This window comes from Anopheles cruzii, chromosome X (genome assembly GCF_943734635.1).
Source record: "Anopheles cruzii chromosome X, idAnoCruzAS_RS32_06, whole genome shotgun sequence".
Lineage (NCBI taxonomy): Eukaryota > Metazoa > Arthropoda > Insecta > Diptera > Culicidae > Anopheles > Anopheles cruzii.
Window position 1 is genome coordinate 3,049,427 of NC_069143.1, and position 24,706 is coordinate 3,074,132.

The 24,706-nt window shown below is 56.7% G+C and overlaps 2 protein-coding genes across 2 annotated transcripts; both read left to right on the forward strand.

Moving 5' to 3' along the window:
- The first annotated feature begins 229 nt into the window (after positions 1 to 229).
- On the forward strand, positions 230 to 7,755 carry LOC128277409 (uncharacterized). Its single transcript, XM_053015866.1, has 11 exons — positions 230 to 590; positions 651 to 2,039; positions 2,117 to 2,728; positions 2,759 to 3,956; positions 4,218 to 4,321; positions 4,499 to 4,590; positions 4,678 to 5,887; positions 6,141 to 6,268; positions 6,394 to 7,311; positions 7,403 to 7,543; positions 7,684 to 7,755. Exons 1-11 carry the CDS (start codon positions 230 to 232, stop codon positions 7,753 to 7,755), a joined length of 6,225 nt encoding a protein of 2,074 aa, XP_052871826.1.
- Positions 7,756 to 12,424: 4,669 nt separating this feature from the next.
- LOC128277431 (uncharacterized) lies at positions 12,425 to 22,355 on the forward strand. Its single transcript, XM_053015888.1, is given in 12 exon segments — positions 12,425 to 12,659; positions 13,041 to 13,257; positions 14,212 to 14,644; positions 14,765 to 16,586; positions 16,659 to 16,867; positions 17,827 to 18,176; positions 18,247 to 18,422; positions 18,484 to 18,551; positions 19,101 to 19,352; positions 19,389 to 20,286; positions 20,368 to 21,560; positions 21,672 to 22,355. Coding segments are annotated over 12 exon segments (6,537 nt in total).
- Positions 22,356 to 24,706: the final 2,351 nt, after the last annotated feature.

Here is a 24,706-nt window from a genome sequence, read left to right on the forward strand (position 1 = left end):
GCACGCACACACACACACACAGTTCGAGTTCCGTCGTTTGTTTCCGTTTCCGTTTCTTCCCTTCATCCCCCATCCAAACGAACCCGTGACGCGAGCGCGCGGTGTGAGGAGCAGTGGTGAATCACGCACGACACCACGCACGCACGAAAACGGACACACGAAACAATCGAAACGACGGCAACGCGGTACAAGCGAAAGCGCAAACCCGAACCCGGGCGCGCATTGCATTATGGTTAGTTCGACTGTCGTTTTCGATAAAAAGTCCGAGTCCGACTCCTCGGCGACCCCCGTAGACGGAGTTCCAGCGCCGCACAATGATAGCAGCACTACTACTCTTTCCTCCTCCATGCCTTTCAGCAGCAACAGCGCGTGTAGCGACACGGCTAGCGTGCGACTAGCACCTAGCGGCGGCGGTGTTGGTGGTGCTGCGGCGGCGGCGGCGAACGATGATCCAGCGTCGATGAGTTTGAGTGAGCAGAAGATTTTGCTGCTATTTCCGAAATGCAAACCGCGCAGTGAGTGTCACTACGTCATGAACAGTGCCAGTGCGAGTGCCAGTGTCAACGGGAACGGTGGCGGCGGCGGCGGCGGTGGTTCCAGCGGTACGACGACGAAGCCAGGTGCTAACAATAACTGCATGATGGAGGTAGGAGGTGTGCCGCTGCACGGGTCCACGCATTCGCTTTCCCCGTACGCTGCCATCGCTGCGGCTCGGTCGAGCCCGACTGCCGCCACCACCACGGCCACCGGCGCCGGTGCTGCTTCGAAGCTCATGTACATCGATAAAAATCCCTACGCTAACAACAATAGTTCCAGCAAAAGCAACACCAGCTCCAGCACCAACTACCACGCTGCTGTCAGCTACAGCGACTACAGTGCTGTTGCTACTGGTGGATCCGCCAAGGAATTGCCGCCCACCAGCGGAGGAAAGGCTTTCCAGCTGAGCTCCTCGGCGTTGGCTGCTGGGCCCGGCGGTAGTGACAATAATAACCAGTACAACGGTAGCCCAATCGCAGCCACCGAACCCGCGGCTGGCATGATGAAGGACAAGTACAGTAGCAACCTAAACCACGGCACCAAGTTCGGTCACTCTACCGGCAGCAAGGGTACCGCGGACATTTACAGCTTCTACTACAACAATCAACCTCCACCGCTGTCGAGCTCGCCGACCGAAAGCTACCCGTCAATGGGAGTCGGCGGCGGCGGGGGCGGCGCCGGAGGACTGTTACTCTCGGAGGACGATGACGACGGTTGCGGTGAGTTTGTGGGGCCTTTAAAAAAACACGATCCCTCACAAGGCGCCTCCATCGGCTGGGTGGACAGCGGCGGCGGCGGCGGCGGCGGCGGCGGCGGTGGCGCCGGCAACAACAGTTACTGCCACCTGTCCGTTTCCCACTACCCGAGTGGCAAGCAGAAGGGTGGTGGGGTCACGCAGCCCGTGAAGCAACAGGGCCGGCCGGGCTACAAACCGATCAGTTGCTACAATATGGTGTTACAGTCACCGCTCGAGGACGAGAGCGACATTGAGGACAAACTGAAGTACTTTAACTATCAGCACGAGATGCAAAGCTACGGCGGTAGCGCGGCGCGCAAGGACAAACTGCTCAGCCTCGGACGGCAGGTGGTAGCCCTTGGTGGTGCGGCTAGTGAGATGCATTGCGGCGGCGGTGTACACACCGGGATGGATGGCATCAGTATGATGGGTAGCGCAATTGGCGAGAAGATGCACGAGAAGGGACAGCCATTGGGGCACAAGTACCAGCAGCAGCAGCACCAGCAGCAGCAGCACGGGGACGGCAGCCTGGAGGAGACCCTGATTTCGGCGTCACCAAAGGGCATTCGGCAGCTCGGGCAAAAGTTCGAGCACGTGGTTGGACCACATGTTGGGCTGAGCGTGGCGGCTAGCCCCAGTGCGGAGTGCGATGTCCAAGGTATGATCGACTTTGCCAACCGGAAGTCAATCAACCACTCCAAGCCAACCGAGCCGACCGCCATTGAGCAACGTGACAGTTTGGCCAACTCGGGATCCAACATAATAGGTAAGTCCGGTATCCGGTTTAACCGATTGCCTGGTGCCTCTCTCTTCATGTTTATTTATTTTTCCACGTTCACCCAGAGTACGACGGCTCCCCCCGGCGGTTTGGGCTGAACTTGTGCGACGACACGGACTACTATTTAGCGTCCAGTGTGAAGATCAATCTAACGTCGTCCTCGATGCTGGCACTGCCCCGGCCGGGCTTCCCGCAGCGGATAGTGCCGGCGGCCGGCGGCATCGGTACGGGCATGGTCGTTTCAGCTGCCAGCCCTAGCGCGAACATTCTGCGCCATTCGCCGTCGTTGCTCGATCAGGTCAACTCTAGCCTAAACAAAACGGTCCTATTCGACTCGAAGGTGGCTACCGGCCACAATGATCCGGCCACGCAAGATCCGCAAGATCCGCACAACGATACGGGTGACACGAGGAGTAGCGCACCATCGGTGCCGACGCTCGAGAAGATCCGTTTGAGTGACGAGCTAGGCCTGACCGACGGCAGTGGCAAACTGTCGGTGCCGTCCCCACCGCCGCCGCCGCAGCCGCAGCCGCAGCCGCTCACGAGCTCCTCGACGTTCGACTATCTGTACGAGTTTTCCGAGACACGGAAGGTGCTGGAGGAATTTTTCAAGTGCCCTTCGACCGAGGACGTGGAGAAGGTGCTGGAGAAGTTCAGCGACTTCAACGACAGCGGCGGTGAGGAGGAGGAGGAGGAAGAAGAGGAAGACGACCCAGAGAGTCTGGACGTGCAGTACGAGTACCCGGTGGAGCTGGAGCGTGTGCAGGGTGCCCCGCTCGAGACGACCTACATCGGTACGCAGAACGGTACGAAACCGGAGGCGCGCCACATGCAGCCCGGTGGTGGTGCAGCCCGGGAGGAACAAGTGGAGGAGGACGAGGATGAGGAGGAAGACGAGGAGGAGGGGGAAGAGGAGGATGAGGAGGAGGACGACGACGATGATACGGCCGAAATCGAGGACGAAGAGGAGGACGGACCGACGGAGCGGCGCGGAGAGATCACCATGAAGTATAAGTATCACCCGAAGCGCAACAAGGCCGGAACCGGGCCGTCTCCCGTGTCGGCGGCCTACGGAGGACTGCGGCGTAAGAAACCGGGTGGGGGTGAGCAGAAACGGAGCCACCACACCGGAGTGGGCACGGAGTATCCCGTGCCCGTCTACAAGATGGCCAGCGGGTATCCTGAGTCCACCACCAAGCAGCAGCAGCAGCACCAAGGCGACTCGAAGGCGTTCGAGCACAACGAGCTGTACTTTAGCTCATACATCAACAGCGAGAGCCGCACGAGCAGCTGCGAAGCGATTCACCGGGACCCGCACGGGTATGAGGCAAACGGCGGGCCCCTGCTAGCGAACGGTACGGCGGCCAGCATCCAGCCTGCGCTGGACTACGGCACCGCATCGAATGGAACCGCGCCCAACATCGACGGAAGGAAGGGGTTCGTGCAGCAGAAGTACAGCAAAAACTTTAACTACTCGCCCGACACCACGGATTACGACTCGAACTGCGGCGATTACGACAGTGAGATCTCGCCGCAGTATGGCAGCGACTTCGGTCTGATTACCGGCAGCGGTCATGCGACCATGTGCGAGGATTTGAACAACGGCGTCATCAGTGCCACTTCGGGCGGTGCGCCACCCAACGAGCCTCTGGCCGGCTGTCAGTTCGGGGGCAGCGGTGCAGCCAACTACACGCGCTACTACGCAGCGATGCCGGTGCTGGAGGATGGTCTGTCCAGTGGGCACGTTTCGGACTCGGACAACAATCTCACCAACATCTCGCTGTCGAGCGTGGCACTCCCCCCCGATCTAGTGCCGTCGGTGGGCAAGCTGGTCACGGCTGCCACCGCCGCAGTCGCTGATGACATGATACAGCAGTCGGCGAGCGCCACTGGTTACGGTCTTGGGCAACAGTCGTCACCTTCCAGGGCGGTGGTCAAAACTTCACACTCATCGTCATCCATCGCCTCGAAAGAAGTACAAAGTATGCAGCAACAGCAACAGCAACAACAGCAGCAGCAACAACAGCAGCAGCAACAACAGCAGCAACAGCTGCAACAACAACAGCAACACGAGCAACAGCAACATGAACAACAGCAGCAGCAACAGCAGGTGCAACAGCAACAGCAAACTCATAACCCAACGGTGGACGCCTTTTTTGGGTGTAGCAACACGTTCAGGATGAGCAACGTTAAACTCAACTCGAGCATGCTGCACAGTGCGACGATATTCAAGAACCGTGATCCGGAGCTGGAGTCTCTTTACACGATCAGTGAGTATTCCAGTGAGTGTCCAGCCTGAACTTGATTTGAACTAGGTTTGAGCATGAACTAGGTTTGAGGGAGGGGGGTGGGGTTTGGGGTGGGGGGGCACGATGTAGAAATCAAGTTCAGGCTGACAAGACAAACGGAACAGGCACAGGTTTAATTGTACCTTCGTCCTTTGCCAGATACGATACAGTCGACACCGCCACCTCCAGCACCGGCACCGCACAGGAAATCATCCATCGACTGTGATAGTTTATCGACGCAACAACCACAACCGCAACAGTCGCAACAATCAAAGCCGCAGCAACAGCAACAGCAGCAGCAACATCCATCACCTCATCAACAACAACAACAGTTCAACCACTCACAATCATCTGCCGGTATCGATGTGCAGTCGACACTCAAGGACATCCGAATATGCTTGCAAAGATCGAGGAACCTTAGTATGGTAGGCAACATGCAGCAACAGCAACAGCCGCTGTCGGGGAAAGCGTTCGAGAAGGGAACCAGCATGTGCACCACGGAACTGGCGGATTCGATTGTTCCCAGTCTGTCGCCCATTTGGATCCCGCGTTCCGGGCGGGAGTCGCAGGAGCAGGAGCAGTACGGCAGCAAACCGCAGGGCAGTGGTGCTGGGCTCGGCCAGTCCAGCGGTGCCGCAGTATCAGTGGGGGGCCAGGCCATGGTCTGCAAACCGCCAGCGGCCCTCGGCCCAAAGTCCTGCCCGGAAGAGAATGAACTGTTCATCCAACACTCGGGTCCGGATAAGGACGCTGTGGGCCTGACGGGCCTGACGGTCGACGACGAAGAGGACCCGGACACGGATCTCGAAACGGACCGGCTACTCGGACACCAGCGGCTCGACGATCACGGCTTCTACGACGAGAAGCAAAAGATGTGGTGCGAGCGCAAGGCCATCCCGCGGATGATGTCACTGGGCAAACTGTCGTCGATGCAGCAAACCGTGGCGACGACGACAACGATGGCCCCCGCGGCCACGGGGCTGCTGCAGGTTACCGTGTCGTCGTCCGCGAACGGGGTGGTGGGCGGGAAGGTGGCCGGTGCTATAGCCGGCGGAACGCGTGCGGCCGCGGGGCAGCTGGCCGCGGCCGGGGTAGCCGGCTTCCTGCCAGGATCCGCTTCATCGACACACGCCGCCGTCATGCAGTCGAGCGGACCACTGCCAGAACTCGTCACATCGTCCTCGCCAATCGGTGGCAGCGTGGTGGCGAACGGTGCCGCTACTTCGGCCACCTCGGGCGCCACCTCGGTAATGGCCAGCTCAGCGACCAACAATGGCACCGCATACCATAAGAGCACGGGCGGCAGTGGTGGTGGCACCGGCGCGGGCAACCTAATCACCTTTAACGGTCCCAACGACGGTTCTCAGGCACAGGTGCTCGGTGGGAATGCAGCCATTTCGCCCAGTCCCAGCCCACAGCACTCGCTGAGCGGCGTAAATCTGCTAGACAAGTCCAACGGCTCCGGCAGCCCTAGTGGGTCGACCAAGTCGAAGATGCTGCACCAGGAAACGAAGCGGAAGTCGAAGAACAAAGAAGGTAAGTTGCGCCACAGCCACTAAACACTAGCACACTAAGGGCTAACAGGTGCTTTAGATAAGCAGACTCTGCTTTCCGCAAGATTCATGAGTATATGATTGTCGTTTTTGCTTTGTTTAACGCATGGGGACCGCCCCCCCCAATTTCGGACTGTTCGACGTAAGTATTGGTCGATCGTTGGGCGACGAATGTCGACGGAGGAGCAGGTTGTAGCTTGTGGTCGCAAATGCTAAAGCAACACACACTTTCACCCTCCTTTGCAGGACGGCAGTGCTCATTGAAGGCGTGCTATTCCGTGCCCGCTACCTCGGCTCGACGCAACTCGTTTGCGAAGGACAGCCTACCAAGTCCACCCGGATGCTGCAGGCCGAGGAAGCCGTCTCTCGAATCAAGGTAGGGAAAAACAAATCGACCCCGTGTCATCCAGCGGGACTGTGGAGCGTGACATACGCGTGCTGGTCTTTTCTTTTCCGGTCTTGCTGTTTTTTGGGCGTCTTGGCCGTCGGCGGAACCGGCAGGCGTTGTCTCCCGATGGCGAAGCGCAACCGAGCACGGAGGTGGACCTGTTCATTTCGACCGAAAAGATAATGGTTCTAAACACCGATCTGAAGGAGATAATGATGGATCACGCACTGCGTACCATCTCGTACATAGCGGACATCGGCGACCTGGTGGTGCTGATGGCTAGACGGCGCTTCGTGCCGCAGGATATTGACTCGACTGATTCGTCCGGCAACGGCGGCGGCGGCGGCGGCGGCGGTGGTAACGGGACGGCGTTGGTGGCGCCGCACATCATCGGTGGCAACCACGGTGGCACGAACGGAAACGCGAGCACCCCGGCGCAGAAACCCTCCACAGCGGGTGGGCCGAAGGGAAACCGCACCCCCAAGATGATCTGCCACGTGTTCGAGAGCGAGGAAGCGCAGTTCATCGCGCAGAGCATAGGGCAAGCGTTTCAGGTCGCGTACATGGAGTTTCTGAAGGCGAACGGCATCGAGGACCACAGCTTCATGAAGGAGATGGACTACCAGGAGGTGCTCAACAGCCAGGAGATTTTCGGCGACGAGCTGGAAATTTTCGCCAAAAAGGAACTCCAGAAGGAGGTGGTGGTGCCGAAGGCGAAGGGTGAAATCTTGGGTGTGGTAATCGTCGAGTCGGGCTGGGGCTCGATGCTGCCGACGGTCGTGATCGCGAACCTGGCCTCGTCCGGCGCCGCGGCCCGTTGCGGCCAGCTCAACATCGGTGACCAGATCATCGCCATCAACGGGTTGAGCCTCGTCGGGCTGCCGCTGTCCACGTGCCAGGGTTACATCAAGAACACCAAGAACCAGACGGTGGTCAAGTTCACCGTCGTCCCGTGCGCACCGGTGGTGGAGGTGAAGATCAAGCGACCAAACACCAAGTACCAGCTGGGATTCAGTGTTCAGAACGGTGTGGTGAGTGTCTTTTCCCCCTTTTCCGCGACACGTTTCCCGGTGCTCAAAATCGATCCAATGGTCTTTTTTTCGTTCCGTGTCGTATCTGTAGATTTGCAGCCTGCTACGGGGTGGAATAGCGGAACGGGGCGGTGTTCGCGTCGGCCACCGGATCATCGAGATCAACAATCAAAGCGTTGTTGCGGTGCCCCACGAAAAAATTGTAAATTTACTCGCAACTTCTGTTGGTGAGGTATGTTTTGCTACGAGATACGAGTCTGTAGTGGTGCAGTGCCCAACCGCATTTCGCTACCTACCGGAGGCATATGCCGTTTCGTTCACTTCGCGGGAACCTGCGGGTTTCTGTTTTTTTTTTCTCGCTCCTCTTCACAGATACTCATGAAAACCATGCCGACATCAATGTTTCGTTTGCTGACCGGCCAGGAGAACCCAATTTACATATAAATTGCCGTTTTCGCAACATAGTGCTGTTGTTTTTATCTTACAAAAGCACACCCATACACCGCCGCAGGCATCCTATAGACGCTGAACGCATAAAGGAGCATACATATACACTAGCCCATTCCCTACACTCTCTTCACTACGTGACAGATATTTACCAGACGGGTGTTTTGGAATTGATTCTTGCCTTGGCCTTCCAGTAAATTTGATAACAGAGTTATGGAACAGAATACCCATTAGCATTGCGCGAGCAGGGTCCGAAGCCTGCGCTCGACCATCGTACTCTACGCACTAGAGGTTAACATAGGACAGCAAGGCTTATTCTCCCCAAGTTATAAACAAAAGATAAAACAAACTGTAACAGTAGCTGCTTCTTGCTCGTCGTGGGGAATGGTTTGGTGGGAACACCACATTTACTGATTGCTTTCCAAATCCATCGCATCGCACAGACTAGAACAGAAGAATAGAAACTAACAAACCATTATCACATATGCACACCCACACACACACACATCAAAAGAGCTACATGCGGAAAAGGTTACACACGGCGGACCCACACGGAATAGAAACATCAACCCAAGTGTGACGGTAACGACAACCAAAGATACCATTTATTGATTATCTAAACGGGGAGAAGGAAAAAAGAAACGTAGTGAAAGAGAACTGAAAATATATTTTTTTAAATCATTTAACAAGCAAAATTATGCTAGAACTGCGAACTACTAACAGACATACAAAAAAAAAAAGGGAAGGAGAAAAACGCGGCATAATAAAAATGGAAATGGCTGCCGCCCACGTACGCGCGCGTGCAGTAGTAAGCTTCTCCGCTCTTGCATGTAAATGTTTAATAATCAGATGCAAAAACAAAACCAAAAGCAAAACAAAACGAAACAAAAAAAAACATAAAAACAAAAACAAAAACAAAATGATCCAGCAAATCAGCCACGAAAACTTGATTCTCATTTCTCATGTACTGGAACTTTTCCAGTGGGACTGATCTGGACTGCTGCAGTACACTACTTCTTGTTTAAGGTTTGGATAGACGGCTACACCTATGCAGTGTGCTAAAAACAAAAAAAAAACACTAAATAAAAGGCTAGATATTTCGAACGCGCGACCGGTGCCCAGAAAACATGGACGAGACGAGAGGGTGAACAATCGCTAAGAGTAATTACTAATAATTATAATACCAGAAAAGCTTTGACTGCACAAAACCTGTCCGCGCGTGTCTGTGTGTGAGGCATACGAATACCCCGCTAATAATACTAACCCGAAACACACCCTGTCCTGTTTTCATTCGAGAGTGTCCTTCCACCCCTACTCACCATTAAATGGCTGCATCATTAGCGTACTAGCTGCACATCTGTACACGGCCCAGTAGCTCAGAGTCAGCTGTTTGAGTTTTTAACTTCGTTCTGCCGTTCGAGAGGATGTAGTAGCCCGTACCGTGTCCTGTTCGGCACACTGTTTAACACTACAGCACAAACAGATGATTAAGCAAATGTTGATTTGAGTTAAGTGAGAGAGTGCGCCGCGATGGGAGAGTGTTGGTGTACTGTAGTAACAATGATAAACAAAAGAGAAATGGGGGAAAAAATATGAGAAAAAACCGTCCTTAATCGAACTAGACACAACAAGTGGTGCGCTCCTGTACAAAACGATCCAATAAAGGGGCGGTTCAAGCAGAGGAGCCCTGCTGCCACACACGCTTGGCTAGCCGCACATGCCTTTTGGAACCGCGCGCGCACGTTTTTCGTAACTCCGGTTCTATGCTCCTAGTGGCAGAGCTGTGCACGCGACACTTGACCGCCCATTGATCCGACACACCCACCCACACACACACACACGCACGCATGATGAATTGAACTGCTTTCACTTACCAGTCGGCAGAACGACTCCGTTCCCGGATGGCATAGATCAGGAGAGCCAACACAGGTGAGGTATATATGCATATGTGCTGCCCTGACTAACATTGGTTAACGGGGAAAACCGGACGAATACGAGGCGGCAAGCAGTGTGGCCGAGAGAGAGAGAGAGAGGGATTGCGATAAGAAACCGTGGAAAATTAAGTATAATTGTATCCTTTGAGAAAATACACTGCTTTCGACACAGACGGGACGTCGGTCGGAAGTCCTGGTGAAGCCGCAAGAGTGCCCCAAGCAACAAGGGCAAAAAATACAACTCGTATAGAAGAGAGGACTGGCTAGTGCGTAAAGTGTCTTCGGTCTTCGGGTAGCGCGTCCTTCCTACGTCAGTGGGGCAGGGATTCTGGTCATATTGTTCTCGGTACACCGTTCGTCAGTTGTCAGTTGATTTGGTAATAAAGCGGTGTTGTCCCTTCCGGCGGTGACGTATATTCATTCTGCCGCCCGATCCGTTCTGCGCCACTTTTACACTTACGAAAAAGGATGCAAAACACACACACACGCGCACACTAGCGCGCGCGTGTGTCCTCTAGGCAGACATCACAACAGCAGCACAACACAGATGAAATAAAGAGCAAATGTAACGCGCAGCAGCAGCAGCAGCAGCAAAAGATGCTAGCAGTAGCAGGTGGAAGGCAATGGAAAGGAAAACAGAAAACGGAGAATGAAACGTTGATGGTGGGAGGGTGGGAGAGGGAGGACACACAGGCATTAAAATAAACGGCTAATCAAATCAATTAAAACAATGTAACTATCTTAATGTCAACACACTTGTATAACTTTTTACATACGGCTCCGTGCGGCTAATACAAGGCACGGCGTGTATCGTATTCAAACAACAATAAATGGAATATTGTATATTAACATAAAATTGAAATAAATATACAACTAATAAAATATATATACCAATTAGCCTCGGGTCCGTGGCTGGTCCGGTGGGCGTTAGCCCCACACCACTTCGACGCCCCGGTGGCGATAAGTTATCAACAACAAAATGGTTCCATGGTTCGTATGCTGCGGTTTGGAGGCGGGTGGTGCGGGCGCAGCGCAGCGCACCTGGTCGCCATCGCCTGGGAGTCTGGGGCCTGCGGAGCCCCGAGCCTCTGCGGACGCAGCAGAGCAGCGTTCGCAGCGCTTTTCCAGCGAAGCGCGGCGCATACGCAACGCACAACACCCACACACCGTGCAACCACATGGATATCTCCCTGGAAAAGCCGAGAGAGTGAAAGCGATAGAGTGGTCGTGGGGGGGGCGGGTGAGTGGGAAGAGGGAGAGCTAAAGGATGCTGCTGTGCCATCATTGCCAGCACACCATCGCCCATCAACCTGTCACGACGGCGCGCCGTTACTCCTTCGCTCTTTCTCTCACTCTCTCATACGAGGTGTTGCGTTGGTGTGCGTGACAGTGCTGTTCTTTTTCGCTCTCTCTCTCTCTCTCTGTGAGGGGTGATGTGAAAATCTCTGCTCTGTGGTGACACATACTGCGGTGCCGAAGAGAAAGCATGCGCATGTGTGCGTGTATCGCCGAGGAAAACTCGCGACGACGACGACGACGACGACCTGTACGATTGCGGGCAGAGGGAGTCGTCCTGCGTTGTCCTGTAGCGGCTCGGAAAACGCTTGCGTGAGAACTGCGTGGGAGTGGTGCGTGCGTAGCTGTGTGCGAACGCAAGGAAAGCGCCGAGAGAAAGAAAACTGTTGCCAGTTAAACATACGGCGAGAGAGCGAAGCGCTGGAAAAGAGCGAAACACTGCTGCTGAGAGCGCGCGAGAGAGGGGCATCGAAGGTGAAGGAGAGCAAGGATTCGAACGGGGCACAGCAGAACGGATTTGTGCTGCTCCGCGTTTTTGCGCTCCGCGGTAGCCGAGTTTTTCCTGCACACACGAAACCTGAACGAGTGCGGTGCGTGTCGCACTAAACTCAAAACTCAAAACGGGCGAACGACGAGCCGTTTCTGGTGTGCTGCTGTTAGGTGCACTGGCCAAAAGTCCGGCAGTTCGGGGCGGACGGACTTCGCTGGGACTGGGACCGAGAAGCGCCCGCAGGACACAAAACAAGGTGGGGACGTGAACGGTGAGACCAAACCTGCAGAGACTAACCGAGACGGCCGAGAGTGCGGGAAGCGGGAAGCTGTGACAAGTGTGCGGGGGTAGTGCAGGGCCTCAAGCCTCACCGAGAAAGGCGGCCGACCTGGGACGGCCACTACCTACTAAGGCCACTAAGTTGGGGAGAGGGCTCGGGGCTCGGGGCTCGGGTCCTTTACTTCGCCAGTGTGGTTAGGAGAGTGCTAGGATGCACCTTCTGCTGCCAGGAGTCGGTGCCGTTTGTTCCGTAGTATCATCCCCCGTCTGCTTCCGCCGCGTCTCGGCTTGACGGTGCTCCAGGTCGCATCGTCCAGGCACGGTGTGCTGCTTCGTGAAGATTTGTGCGTGCGTGCGTGCGTGCGATTGTGTGCAAAAAAGGACGAACGGTGACTCAAAGTAAGTTCAGCATCACTCAGCGTGCTGCTGCTGCGAATGCAAGGATGCGAAACGGGTAGACCAGCAGCAGCAGCAGCAGCAGCAGCCCTGGAACTGTTTTGACGAGCTCGTTACAAGCAGCGTTACATAAGAAAAAGAAAAAAAAAACGAATCGGAAAGCGCGGAAAGCGCTAACCCCCTGGCCCCCCATCCCACGGGTGTAATGTTCGCATTGGAGCCGTCCCTTTTCTGAGCAGCGCACAGTAAGCTACGGTAAAAGTGGACGAAAATGCAAAAAGCTCTGGACGGCAGCATCGATCTACCTATTGCGAGCCTGATCAAGAGCAATAACAGCAGCAGCAGCACTGCTCCGTGCGCCGTGTCGTCCGCGGTTCCGTCCAACAGCATCGGCAACCGTAGCAACAGCAGCAGTAGCAGCAGCAGCAGTAGCAGCAGCAGCAGCAGCAGCAGCAGCAGTAGCAGCAGCAGCAGTAGCAGCAGCAGCGGCACTAGCAGCAGAGGCGGTGGCAAGCACGGTAGGTTCGCTAGCGGCGGTGGTGCGGCGGTCGGTAGCGCAAAGGCTGAAGCGGACGCTCATACCGACGCTGCTCTGGTTGGCCATCACCACCACCTCGTAGGCGGGGGCGGCGCCTCCAACTCGTCGTCGTCGTCCTCGTCGTCGGCGGCATCGTCGTTCTTCTCGTCGTCGTGCGCCGGTGACACCAAGGAGGTGTCGAACGGGCGAACGAGCGTCGGCGATGATCTGCCGCCGCCGCCGCGACCGCGACCGCTGCCCGAATCCGCCAGCAATGTGGCCAGCGCCATGCTGGAGTGCGGGGTCGGCAACGAGAGTGCGGGGTCGTCCCCGGCGGCACCGCAACCACCGCTACCACAACAACCACCAGCAGCACCACCACCATCAACTAGCGCCGAGGCACGCACCAAAAAGTATCGCCATCAACAGTTCAGCAAGAACATCTACATCGGCACCAAGAACGCGGAGAAGTGGGACACGCTCCGGAACGCGCTGCTCTTCAAGAACGACGTCGAGTTCGTGTCGTTCCTGCTGAAGCTGGCGGAGGGCAGCAGCGGCTGGAAGAAGGATGGTCTCGCACTGAACGGGTATGGCCATGATCTGCTTCAGCTTTGTTTTCCGATTCCCTTTTGCCAGTCGCTAGTCCAAAAGTCCTCGGCCGTGATCCTCGGAGCTCGGCGCCACTTGAGCGTAGTACCGCGGCGTAGGCTAGAGCCATCTGTTCTGTTTAGAAACCATCCCCGAATCGAAGACCTGATCGATTCAAGGATTACGAAACCTTTTCCCGCAACGGGCCTTTGGGATTTCATTGCGCCGATTGCTATTGTTTTTCCTAGTGAGCCTCTAGCCAAATAGAAATCTTCGTACAGTCACATGAATTCATTTGAGGAGTGCACTACTTACTTGCAATATTAGACTCCAGCTTTTGTCCGCTCGTGGCTACAAAGCAAATGTCAGATGTCAATCCAAAAATAACTGGAACATTGAATCTACACGGAGGTGACGATCCCGGTTGGAGACGATGATAGTGTAATGTATCCCCAGGCTTGCTAATGGTTGAATTTGGGGAATGCAAATTTTTCCGACCGGTTTTAGGATTGATAGAAACATTACGTGCATACATGCAAAGACCGGACCCTACAACCTCTTGTTTGACAGAGTTCCGAGTTTTCATAGTCGTTACTGTGACCATTTTTCGACGCGTGGGTCCAGGTTTCTTCTTCTGTTACTGTTCCTCGTAATTGTCACGGTAATTCCGTATTTAAGGTCCCTAAGGACTCGAGTCGAGCGGCGGACCCTGTTGTCGAGGCCTCCTGACCCATTCTAACCGGTTGGTCAAGTGGTTGAAGTGTCTGTTGGATATTCGGAGAATTCGGTTACCGATCTGGACGTAGGCCTTTTTCGGTTATGTATTTCGGGAGAATAATCTCGCCAACCGGCAGAGGTCCATGTTTTTGGTTTGCCCTTTCCTCCCCAACTGTGTCCTGTGGATGCGTCCGAACGTTACGTTCACTGTTTCGGTCCTATCCTATCTTTGACAGCTTTCACACAGAGACGGCGACGGTTGCAAAATCCCGCCCCGGCAGCGGCGCTGCTGCGGCTGGCGGCTTGGAGACGAAGCCAAGTGGACGTACGAGGCATCTCCTGCAGGAACAGCAGCAGCAGCTCTCACCAACAACTGTCAGTCTGAGCAGCTCAAAGCAGGCTTCGGGCAAGAAAGCCAAAAGAGTACAATTCAATAAAAATGTAAATATTATAAATAACATCGACGAGGGCGAGCGCAGGCGAAGCAGGAAGGTACCGGCGAACGCCCCCTACCGGACCACCCTGCCGCCCGGAGGCTTCAGCGAGCCGTCACAAACGCACGCCGAGCTGGTGGAAACGACGCCGATGGAGGGCGACGAGGCGGACGAGCTGGAACCAGACGAGGAGGATGAAGAGGACGTAGAGGAGGACGAGGAGGACGCGGAAGAGGTGGACGAAGGAGACGAGATGGACGAAGACGATGATGAAGGGGAGGAGGAGCAGGAGGAAGAGGAGGACGAGGAAGGGCAGCCGGGACACGCCGGTCTGGACGCCCCGAACGCGGTCCAGTTCGGGGCCAACAATCAACAACCACAACCACAGCAACAACAACAACAACAGCACTCAGCGTACCTCGCGGACGTCGATGTCGCGAAGAAAACGTCGCTACGCAAAACGCACCATCAACCGCAACCCTGCCCAGCAGCTCAACAATCTCAGCAGCAGCAGCAGCAGCAGCAACAGCAGCAGCAGAGCAACGAAGTGCAGCAGGACTCGATCAGCAGCACGATGGGCTCGGTGTCGGAAGACTCGCTGCACACCGAGACGGAGGTGCTGGACTATCGGATTGCCGAGAAAATCAAGACCGAGCTGGAGGAGAAGCAGAAGCTGGAGCGCCGGAGCACCGTCGGCACCGGAACCGAGGAGCAGCTCCCGACGACCTCGAGCCTGTTCGGTGAGCCGACTGACTTTGATGTCCCGGCGGCGGCCGCGGCGGCGATCAACCCACTGGTCGACAGCAAACCGTCGGACGTGGTGCTGAACCAGCTGGCGGTCTGCGTCCAGGAGCTGTCAAAGGTGCGCCCAACGCCACATTATAGCAACCAGGGCGGCGGCGGAAGCGGTGAAGCGGTGTGCAACGGAGGAAGCCGCAACAAGGGGAAGGGTAAGCGAGGACGTTTGGGCGGCGGTTTGGGCAGTGCGGAATCGGTGGACCTGCACATCGAGTACGAGGAACAGGAATACCGGGGACTACCCGGGTTGGCGGGCGTTGACGGGGACGGAGGCGATGGGCAGCGGGCAACGCCGAAAGCGCTGCGCCATGCCGCCCCACCCGGCCCAGGGGTGGTCCAGGGCCGCAAGGGCCGGAAGGGGTGCGCGGTGGGCAAGCACAAGGTGTGCCCGGGGTGTAACATCAAGCACGGCGCGGCCGAACCGTGCCCGCTCAGCACACCGCTGCTGACCATCAGTAACAAAATCGAGCTTAGCCAGTGGTTGGAGCAGAACGAGGAGCTGATCAAGAAGCACAAGCTGTTCCTGAAGCCCCTCATCGGCCACGCGGACGAGACGGACGATGAAGAGGCGGAGGATGGGCACTACGACGACGACGACGAGGACGACGACGAAGACGACGATGGCGGCGGCGGTGGCGGCGTCGGCGAGGACGACGACGACGACGAGGACATCGAGGACAGCGGGGAAGGGGTCGGCCGGAGGACGGGGGGCGATCGGCTGGACCTGATACCGTCGTTCTCCGAGATCTCCGTGCCGCCCGAGTTTGAGCTACGGCTCTGCCCGCAGTCGACCGCCGCCGTCGCCGCCGCCGTAGCGACGACCAGCGGCAACATCACTAGCACCACCACCACCAGCACCACCACCAATACTGGTGCAATCGGCGAAACATCGCAACAAGAGCAAGCGGACCTTACGGCCGACTCGAAGGGTCCGCCGGGCCTTCTGGTGTCACCTGGCGGCCTTACGCCTCCACCGCCACAGTTGGCCGCCCCGGGTGGGAAGCGACGGGGCGAAGGGGTCGGCCACGGGCTGAGCATCTACGCGACCGCCCCTATCGCCCGCTACACCCGGATCGGGCCCCTCACCGGGCAAATAGTGCCGGAAACGGAGATCCAGGACGACGCCACCATGCGCCACATCTTCGAAACGTTCGACGGCTGCAAGTCGACGTACGTGAGCACGGAGAACAAGAACCTCTCCAATTGGCTCCGCTACATACGGCCGGCGAAGAGCCGCGACCAGAAGAACTGTGTGCTGCAGGTGCACGAGGGCAACATCTACTTCGTGACCAGCGGCGACCTGGAGCCGGGCGCCGAGCTGCTCTACTGGAGCGACGACAGCAACTCGGCCTGGGGCAAGAAGAAGATGGAGAAAACGAGTAAGTATCCGTGCGGAGCCCCAAGCCCCTTCCGTAAGACCCCCAGGCCCTCTATTCCCCGGCCTTTTGCAGACTGCGGCGGCTGTAACCTGAAGTTTGACCATCCGCTGTACTACCGGACGCACTGCTCCGTGTTCCACGATCCCGGGTTCAGTCTGACCATCCGGAAGTACCACTGCAAGGTGTGCGGTGTGGCCGTCCTGGGCAAGGAAAACATCATGAAGCACGCCGAGAAGCTGCACGACGGCAAGGGTGCCTACCAGTGTCAGTTTTGCCAGAAGGTGAGTGTGGATATGGACGGAATCCGCGAACGAAGCAGTCGGAGGCGCGTACATTGCTCTAGACTGCTAGAGGTTCCCACGTGCAGTTCTAGACTTGAGGCTAGGACGTGAAAACTATTAGGTGTTTGAACTAATTCTTGCCTCCTTATTTTTATGTGGGATCCACTCAGAGTTTTGACCCTGTTTTTCAATACTTTAAGAACAAATACTAGTCCGAAAGAGCAACATCTGGTGAATACAGCGGGAGGGGTTTAACAGTTCCCTTCCGACATTTTCGGGATAGGTTTCGGCCGGTTTTGCGATGTGGAGTCGAGCGTTCTCATTCTCGTCGTTTTATGGCCAAAGTTCCATCAATAACTTCATTAGGTTCTAGAAGCTCAAAGTATACCACACCTTTCATATCCATAACCTTTGCGCCGTGAATATTTCGCTTTGGTTGCGATGGACCTGGTACACCAAGCTGTATCCAGGGCTTTTTGCGTTTAGGATTCTCGTAATAACTTCCATTTTTCATCACCAGTGACGTAATCGGTACAAAAATCCCTTCCTGTTCTGCCGTGCAAGCAGTAATAGAAAAGTACTCCCCGCAAAAACACTCTACCAGGAACAAAACTTGACATGCGTTCGAATGCTTAAAAGGGGTGTTGTTTACACTTTCACAAAAACAACCTATACGACATTAGATGCGTAATGACGGTAGCTGTCAAACATATAGTTAGTAAACAAAAAATTTGTTACATTTAGTGAGTGACGCCATCTATTGTAAAACGGAAAGAATTAATTCACACACCTAATATATGTGAGTAGGTCTCTAGAGTCTAGAGTTCCTGAGGTGAATCGCCAAAACTATTCGTGCCACATAGCGTGCGCTATAGAGTGGCCCCATCTGGTGTATGGACCACCCCTATTAGATGGGAATGGCTGTGGCTACACCTCGCTTCTTGTTGGGTTCGTTTCAGTTTTTCCTACGCCTAAACTACCTGGAGATGCATCGGACGTACGGGTGCAGCGCCAACCCGCAGCGCACCCGGCCGCTGTGCGACTTCTGCGGCCGGAAGTTCTGCCAGCCGCAGAAGCTGAAGGTGCACATCAAGCGCATGCACAGCGACATGGCCGACGTGCTGCGCGACTTCCAGTGCAAGCTGTGCTCGAAGCTGCTCGGCTCTCGGGCCGCCCTGCAGCGGCACTCGAAGGAGGTCCACAGCCGCAACTCGGCCGTCGTCAGCTGCCCGCGCTGCCAGAAGCTGTTCCAGAATCGCTCGAACCTCAAGATCCACATGCTGACCCACTCCGGCGTGCGACCGTTCAAGTGAGTATCGACGACGACGACGACGCGATCAGCGCGCGATCGGTTACTAATTTCCGGTCCGCCACTCTAGGTGTGCTGAGAACGAGTGCACGGCCGCCTTCACCACCAAGCAGTGTCTGCAGTTCCACTACAAAAAGGTCCACGGCTACACGCAGGAGCAGATGCCGAAGATCGAGCGCAGCGTGGCGTACACGTTCGACGCCTACTCCGGCGGGCTGAACGATGGGCTAGTCGGTGAGTACTGCTGTGAGCCAGGCGTTGTTGGAGAACCTACCTTGACCTTGACACCTTCCTTTTTTTTGCGCAGAGGGAGTACAGCGCCGTCAGCGGCGTAAGTCATCGGCGTCGGAGGAGGGAGGCTACGGTAGCGAGAAGGTCGAACGGAGGAAGCGATCCCGCCATCTGCACCACTTCGAGGAGGACACACTCGGCCACCAGCAGCATAGCGGGGCAGTGCCGGGCTCGGTTCAGCCGAACCAGCAGGGCCAGCAGGACGGGCTGCTCCATCCGGACTCGCTGGAGCAGCCCGTGCAGCAGCCGGGTCTTACCACCGGCCACCACCACCTGACGCAGTCAACCGTGAGCCATGAAGCGAACTATCCGGCCTCGCCCTCACCACAGAGACTGGCAGGCCTTCACCAGCCACTGGTACACCAGCAGCAGCAGCAGCAGCAGCACCTGCCGCTGCGCGATCTGGACCCGCTAGCCAAGGACCATGAGCTGCAGCAGCATCACCACCACCAGAAGTTGTTGCGTCAGCAGCAGCAACAGCAGCACCTTTCAATGCTTCCTTCAACCGACCCGCACGACGCTGACCATCAGCTGCATGCGCAGCGCGAAGCGCACTCCAATCGGCAGCAGCAACGGCAGTCACCGGCGGACGACGATCAGCTCATCCACGGTGACTCATCGGAGCAGGAGCAGCACCAGCACCAACCGGCGCGGCTACCGTCGCCCTTCTCGAGCAGCTTGCTCAAGACGAAAAACATCCTCGAGTCGTTCAACGACCTGTGCCGAACGGAGAACAACCTGTCGCTGCTGTCGACCAAGATATCGTCCATCCTGAACAACAACCTGAAGGACATCGCAAAGGTGGCCGCCATTAGCGGCGGCGGAAGCCTGGAGGAAGCGGACCACCGAACCGGGGCGGACCGGTTGGAGGAGATGCAGCACCTGGCGCACAGTCTCGCTGTCGCCGAGGAGCAGCAGCAGCAGCAGCAGAAGTCGTCTCCGGTTGGCAGCCTGCAGCACGTCAGCCAGCTGCAGGCCCACCGGCTCAACATATCAACGCAGCTGGAGGGCACTCCGGCCGCCGCCCTGCAACAGTACAAGCTGATGGGCGAGGACGAGGACCTCAAGGGGGCGGTCAGCGCGGGCGAGGATGTGGACGACAGCTTCGTCGACATGACGTCGCTGGCGAACACGCTCAAGTACAAGGAGTACGTGAACGGGGCCAGCAACGCCGGGCTGGTGCTCAGCAAGGGCAGCAAGAAGTGGATCAGTGACGCGGACCAGCTGGCGGTGGGCGGCGGTGGCGGAGGCGGCGACAGCCAGCAGGGCGACGGCATGCTGAGCGCCGTCGCGACCGGGCGTGACTTCCTCACCAAGCTCATCATGAACGGCAACGTCGGCAGTGCCACCCCGTCGCACGTGGCCGACGACGACGAGGAGGACGACGACAACTCCACGATTCTTGACGTCGTCGACTCCAACAACCATCACCAGCAACAGCAGCAGCAGCAGCAGCACCAACAGCATCAGCACCACCAACAGCAGCAGCAGCAGCAGCAGCAGCAGCAGAACCCGCAGCAGCACGCGCTCCAACAGTACACGTCCACCTTTACCGGGCTCAGCCTGCCCGACCTGCCCTCGTTCCAGGGCCACGCGTTCCAGGGTCACTTCAACCACCAGACGCTGCTCGGGTCGTTCTACAACAACAGCAGCGCGGTCGTGGCGGGCCGCAACACGCTCAACACGATCCCCACCTCGGCCAGCATGCTGGTGGAGGCGGCCCTCAACTCGGTCAGCAGCATCATCACGGACGCGGAGATTAGTACAAACACCGGCAACGGCGGTGGCGGTGGCGGTGGTGGCACCAATGGCAACGGAAGTAGCGGCCCTGGCGGGCTTCACCTGAACCACATTGACACCGGCGACGACGCAGGCGGCGCTGGGGGAGATGGCGAAGGAGCGACAGCGACTGGCGGCGGCGCTTTCAGCCAAGCAGCCGCCAGCATGGACGTCGACTCGGTCGACAGTCTGAAGCTGCTGAAGTCACACCAATTCTCGCTCCAGCTCAACTCGATGGCGCAGTATGCAGCGCAGCAGCAGCAGCAGTCGCCGTCGGCCGCCGCCCGGCCAAAGTCCCGCGAGAAGCTCTCGGCCATCTACGAGGACGGCGAGATGCTGGGCTACGCGGACGCCCAGGCCGGCGGCAAGCTGGCGTCGGGCGTCTCGGACGCGGTGCGCAACGTCACCCTGTCGCCGGAAACGCAGACCGCCGACTACGCACCTTACTCGGCGGCGGCGTCCGGTTCGACGGCGGGCGGCCGTGGCCAGCAGCAGCAGCAGATGACGACGGACTCGCCGGTGCGCTCCGTCTCACGCCAGATCTACGCCGACCATGACCTGATATCGCCCGCATCGACGCCATCGCTGCCGAGGTATGACTTCGGGCCGGCCGATAGTGGCGGCGGCTACGTGGCGGCACGCGGCCAGCGGCCCGACCCGAAGTCCATCAGCTCGCTCGCGCTCGACAGCTTCGAGGCCAACCTGAAGGGTGGGCACCACCTGCAGCAGCAGCATCACCAGCACCAGCACCAGCACCACCAGCAGCAGCAGCAGCAGCACCATCATCACCTGTCCAGCGACGAGGACAACAGCATCGTGATCGCGGAGAATCTTACCGTGAGCGCGGTCCAGACGCAGGACCAGAAGCTGAAACTGTCCGCCGCGACCGCCGGGGCGGCCGACTTCCTGCAACAGCAGCACCAGAAGTACGTCGGCCAGGACACTGGGCGGGCCGCGGCCAGCATGGCGAACGCCGAGATGCGCCTGAAGTACGGCTCGGAGCCGAGTGTCGGCGAGCTGGCCGACTTCCGGGCGAACCCGATCGCCGACGCATCCGACTTCCAGGGGCTAGACATGTCCTCCAGGACGGCGCTGCCGGCCGCCTACCATCACGCCAACTTCCAGCTCTCGGGCCAGCCCGGGACGAACCTGAACTTTAACCGGTACCACCATCACATCTACGACATACTGAGCGAGCGAGACCAGCAACAGTCGCAAGCTCAGCAGCAACAACACCATCCACAGCAGCAACAACAGCAACAGCAACAGCAGCAGCAGCAACACCACCATCAGCAGCAGCAGCAGCAGCAGCAGGTCCAGCAGCACCACCACCAGCAGCAACAGCAATCCCAACAGCAGCAGCAGCAGCAGCAGTCGACGCAGCAGCAGCAACAACAGGAGTCGTTTCAGCTGCAGCAATCGCAGCTACAGCACCTGGTGCAGGAACACGTCCAGGGGCAGGACGGGGACGCGGACCAGGCGGTGTCGGTGGACCTGAGCCGCAGCTCGAGCTACCTGGTGTCGCCATCGTCGCCAGCTGTATCCTACGCGGCCCACTCGCACTCGGACATGATCCGCATGGTGTCGCTCGACCTGAGCGCCAACACCAGCTCGCACCACGCCGCCATCAACAACGGGGCGGCGCACCACTCGGTGCGCCACACGTCCTTCATCTCCTCCCAGCTCCAGCCGGCGACTAGCGCCACCGCCGCGGCCGCCGCAGCCGCTGCCGCAGCCGCAGCCGCCGAGCATCACCGGCTGCTGACGAGCGAACAGCTGGCCGCCTCCAACCACCGGCTCCTGGTCGGTGACCCGGCGACGCACCTCATCTTCGCGGAGCAAAACCAGCGGCTACTGTCGGACGCGGCCGGCGCTGGTCAGTCTGCACCGGTGGTGCCACCTCCGCCACCGCCACCGCCGCCACCGCGCCACGTGGTGTCGCCTTCGCGGGGATTCGGTGCGTACCACCACCACCATCACCATCACCACCACCACCAGGTGGGCGGCTCCAACTACCATCACCATCCGATGAAGCAAAACCTCGCCTCACCGCCACTCAATCAACATGCCACCGCGGCCGCCTACCATCCGTTTCCCACGTACTACTAGCTGGACACACCACGCTGGACACGTTGGACCGTTGGACCGTTGGACCGTGGTAAGTGGTCACGCGCCGATGCGAGGAACGATTCGCGCGATTTTTCACTAGACTAAGTTATCGGAGCATCGGAGTCCTACGGCTCCAGGAACTGGACAGTCCGAACAGGGCAGCAGACGAGTGGTCTCCCTGTGCAGAGCTGTCTCGTATAGTCTCATTAGCCGCCCACAGCCCACAGAAACCCACATAGCTTATGGAGCTGATTCGGCGCGCAAAGATAGAGAATGGGAGAGAAAGAGAGAGAGAGAGAAAGGAAAAACTAACTGTCCCACCAACGGAGAGGAAGGAAAAACAAAACACATGAAAATACTACATTTCGCCATCGCCATTTACTACCCTGATATTAGGGAAGCATTGCCACATATTATTGATTCTACTTTAAAGGACACTGCACAGCGCCGGGGTGCGGCTGATAAAAGGCCTGTTCCGCACCTACCGCATTGCGGACCAGTGTTTGCCAAAGGTGAACGGCTACGACTACGAGAGCTGCGTTCTAGCGATCATACGTACATATGGGTTCTGTAAAAACTAAATTGGAGCAAAAAAAAAAAGGTGTACGGTCATGGTGCCGATGTTATTTTAGTATTACTAGGTTTAGTCTAATCTGCTTTCACACCCCCAAGTGACAGCAGTCTACCGCACGCACAGAACCGCGCACAAAAATGGAAGACATGTCACATCACATCGCAATCGATTTAATCAACACACACTCTCGATATACCGCTTCGTGGAAAGTAAAAAGCGTGTAATGTGCCAAAAACAGAGACCCGTAACACGTCGGAGAGCAGGAGAGAAACTGCATACACATTATTCTCACAGCATATTATCTCGTGTACGGCAAACAGTGTACTAAATGTGGGGCTGGGTTTGTGCACAGCACCCCATTCCCTTGTGCAACGACCCCGTTCGATGTAGAGTAGTCGGTAACGCTCGTCGAGGTCACGCAGCCCGGCCTGGGTTCGATTCCCGAGACCGGCGTGGCGGCGAGGGAATTGCCGGATAAGAAGAAGAACAACGTATCACCGCAGGGACGGCCAAAGAAGAAGCAGAAGAAATTTCCTGATGCATCGAAGAGTCGAAGCGTCCTCTGGGGGGCCGCACCACATAAGGTAGCATAAAATGCTAAACGTATTATTGCACTCCTTTTACTTTCTCCCTGGGTGGCCGTTACCGTTTTGTTTTCTCATGTTGCCCCATAAAGGAAACCATCGAATCACCCAGTCATGAATAAAAATAAATTAAATATTAGTGTGACGGTGTGTATGTGCGTAAGCATGTTTCTACTTCCAGCCTACTCGCCTAGTGAATACTGGAACCTTGATCACGCCAGCCTATACGAAAACCTGTGTAGTGCTGTACAGCTAACGAAACATTTGAAATATATAAAAACACATAACACAGCAAAAAAAAACCAACAGATAACAACAACAAATGACCCAACATAGCCGATGGACGAAACAAAACACATGAAAAGGAGGCGGAGAAATGGGAACGTTGAAGAAACTCATTGAAGCTGCTGTACCGGTTGGGTGTGAATAGTCAGAAGAAGTATGAGGTCATTTGTAAACCACTCTGAAGAAAACAGAAACCATCAGCTGCACGTCATCAGCTTTAAGAAACCCCAATTACGCGTTACGCGCGAGAGAGACCGGGCGCAGGGGCAACAAAGAGGCACACAGGCAACAGTGCAAACAAGAAATAAGTAAGAAACACAAGTACATTAAGCTGACCTATAAATAACAGAAAAATCAAGTGTATTATAAACAGAAACGAATAAAGCCATGAATCAATCACTGAAATTGCAGTGACGGTCGACAACGGCGAGAATGAAATAGAAACGGGTAAACGGCTTATGCGGAACCGAGCTCCGTAACTGGCATCTAGAACAGAAACGAAATTAAGTTCGACTGTTGCACGAGTTAAAGGGTTAATAAGACGACGGGCATTTGTGTTTTACATTAAGCAGCGTTATGGGGTTTTATTTGAGAGGTCCCTAGTGAAGTCAGTTGCCTACTAGCACTATCGCACCTTTCTCGCATAAAGTTTGTTCAATACTTAGCTGTGACTTAACAATAACAATTAACGACTACCGGCCAGAGTACAGCCGGACTTTACCCTCTAGCTCGCTGCCTTTACGATCGGATCCGATGACGACACACACCGGCGTGACGTAACCGGAGCACGCGTAACGAGTCGCGTGCTGCGCGGGCCGCCTTATTTACCGGTCGCGACACACTCAGCTCACAGACACATCTGCGATGGCCGATCGCCTGCAGAGTCCCCTTGCCTATCGCAAACCTGA

What these genes read in the sequence shown, in the direction of transcription:
- LOC128277409 (XM_053015866.1), top strand. Translation starts at nt 230, where the DNA reads ATGGTTAGTTCGACTGTCGTTTTCGATAAAAAGTCCGAGTCCGACTCC. An exon ending in CGGTGGCGGCGGCGGCGGCG is followed by an intron (nt 591 to 650) that starts GTGGTTCCAGCG and finishes TGATGGAGGTAG; the next exon opens with GAGGTGTGCCGCTGCACGGG. An exon ending in GGAGTCTCTTTACACGATCA is followed by an intron (nt 4,322 to 4,498) that starts GTGAGTATTCCA and finishes GTCCTTTGCCAG; the next exon opens with ATACGATACAGTCGACACCG.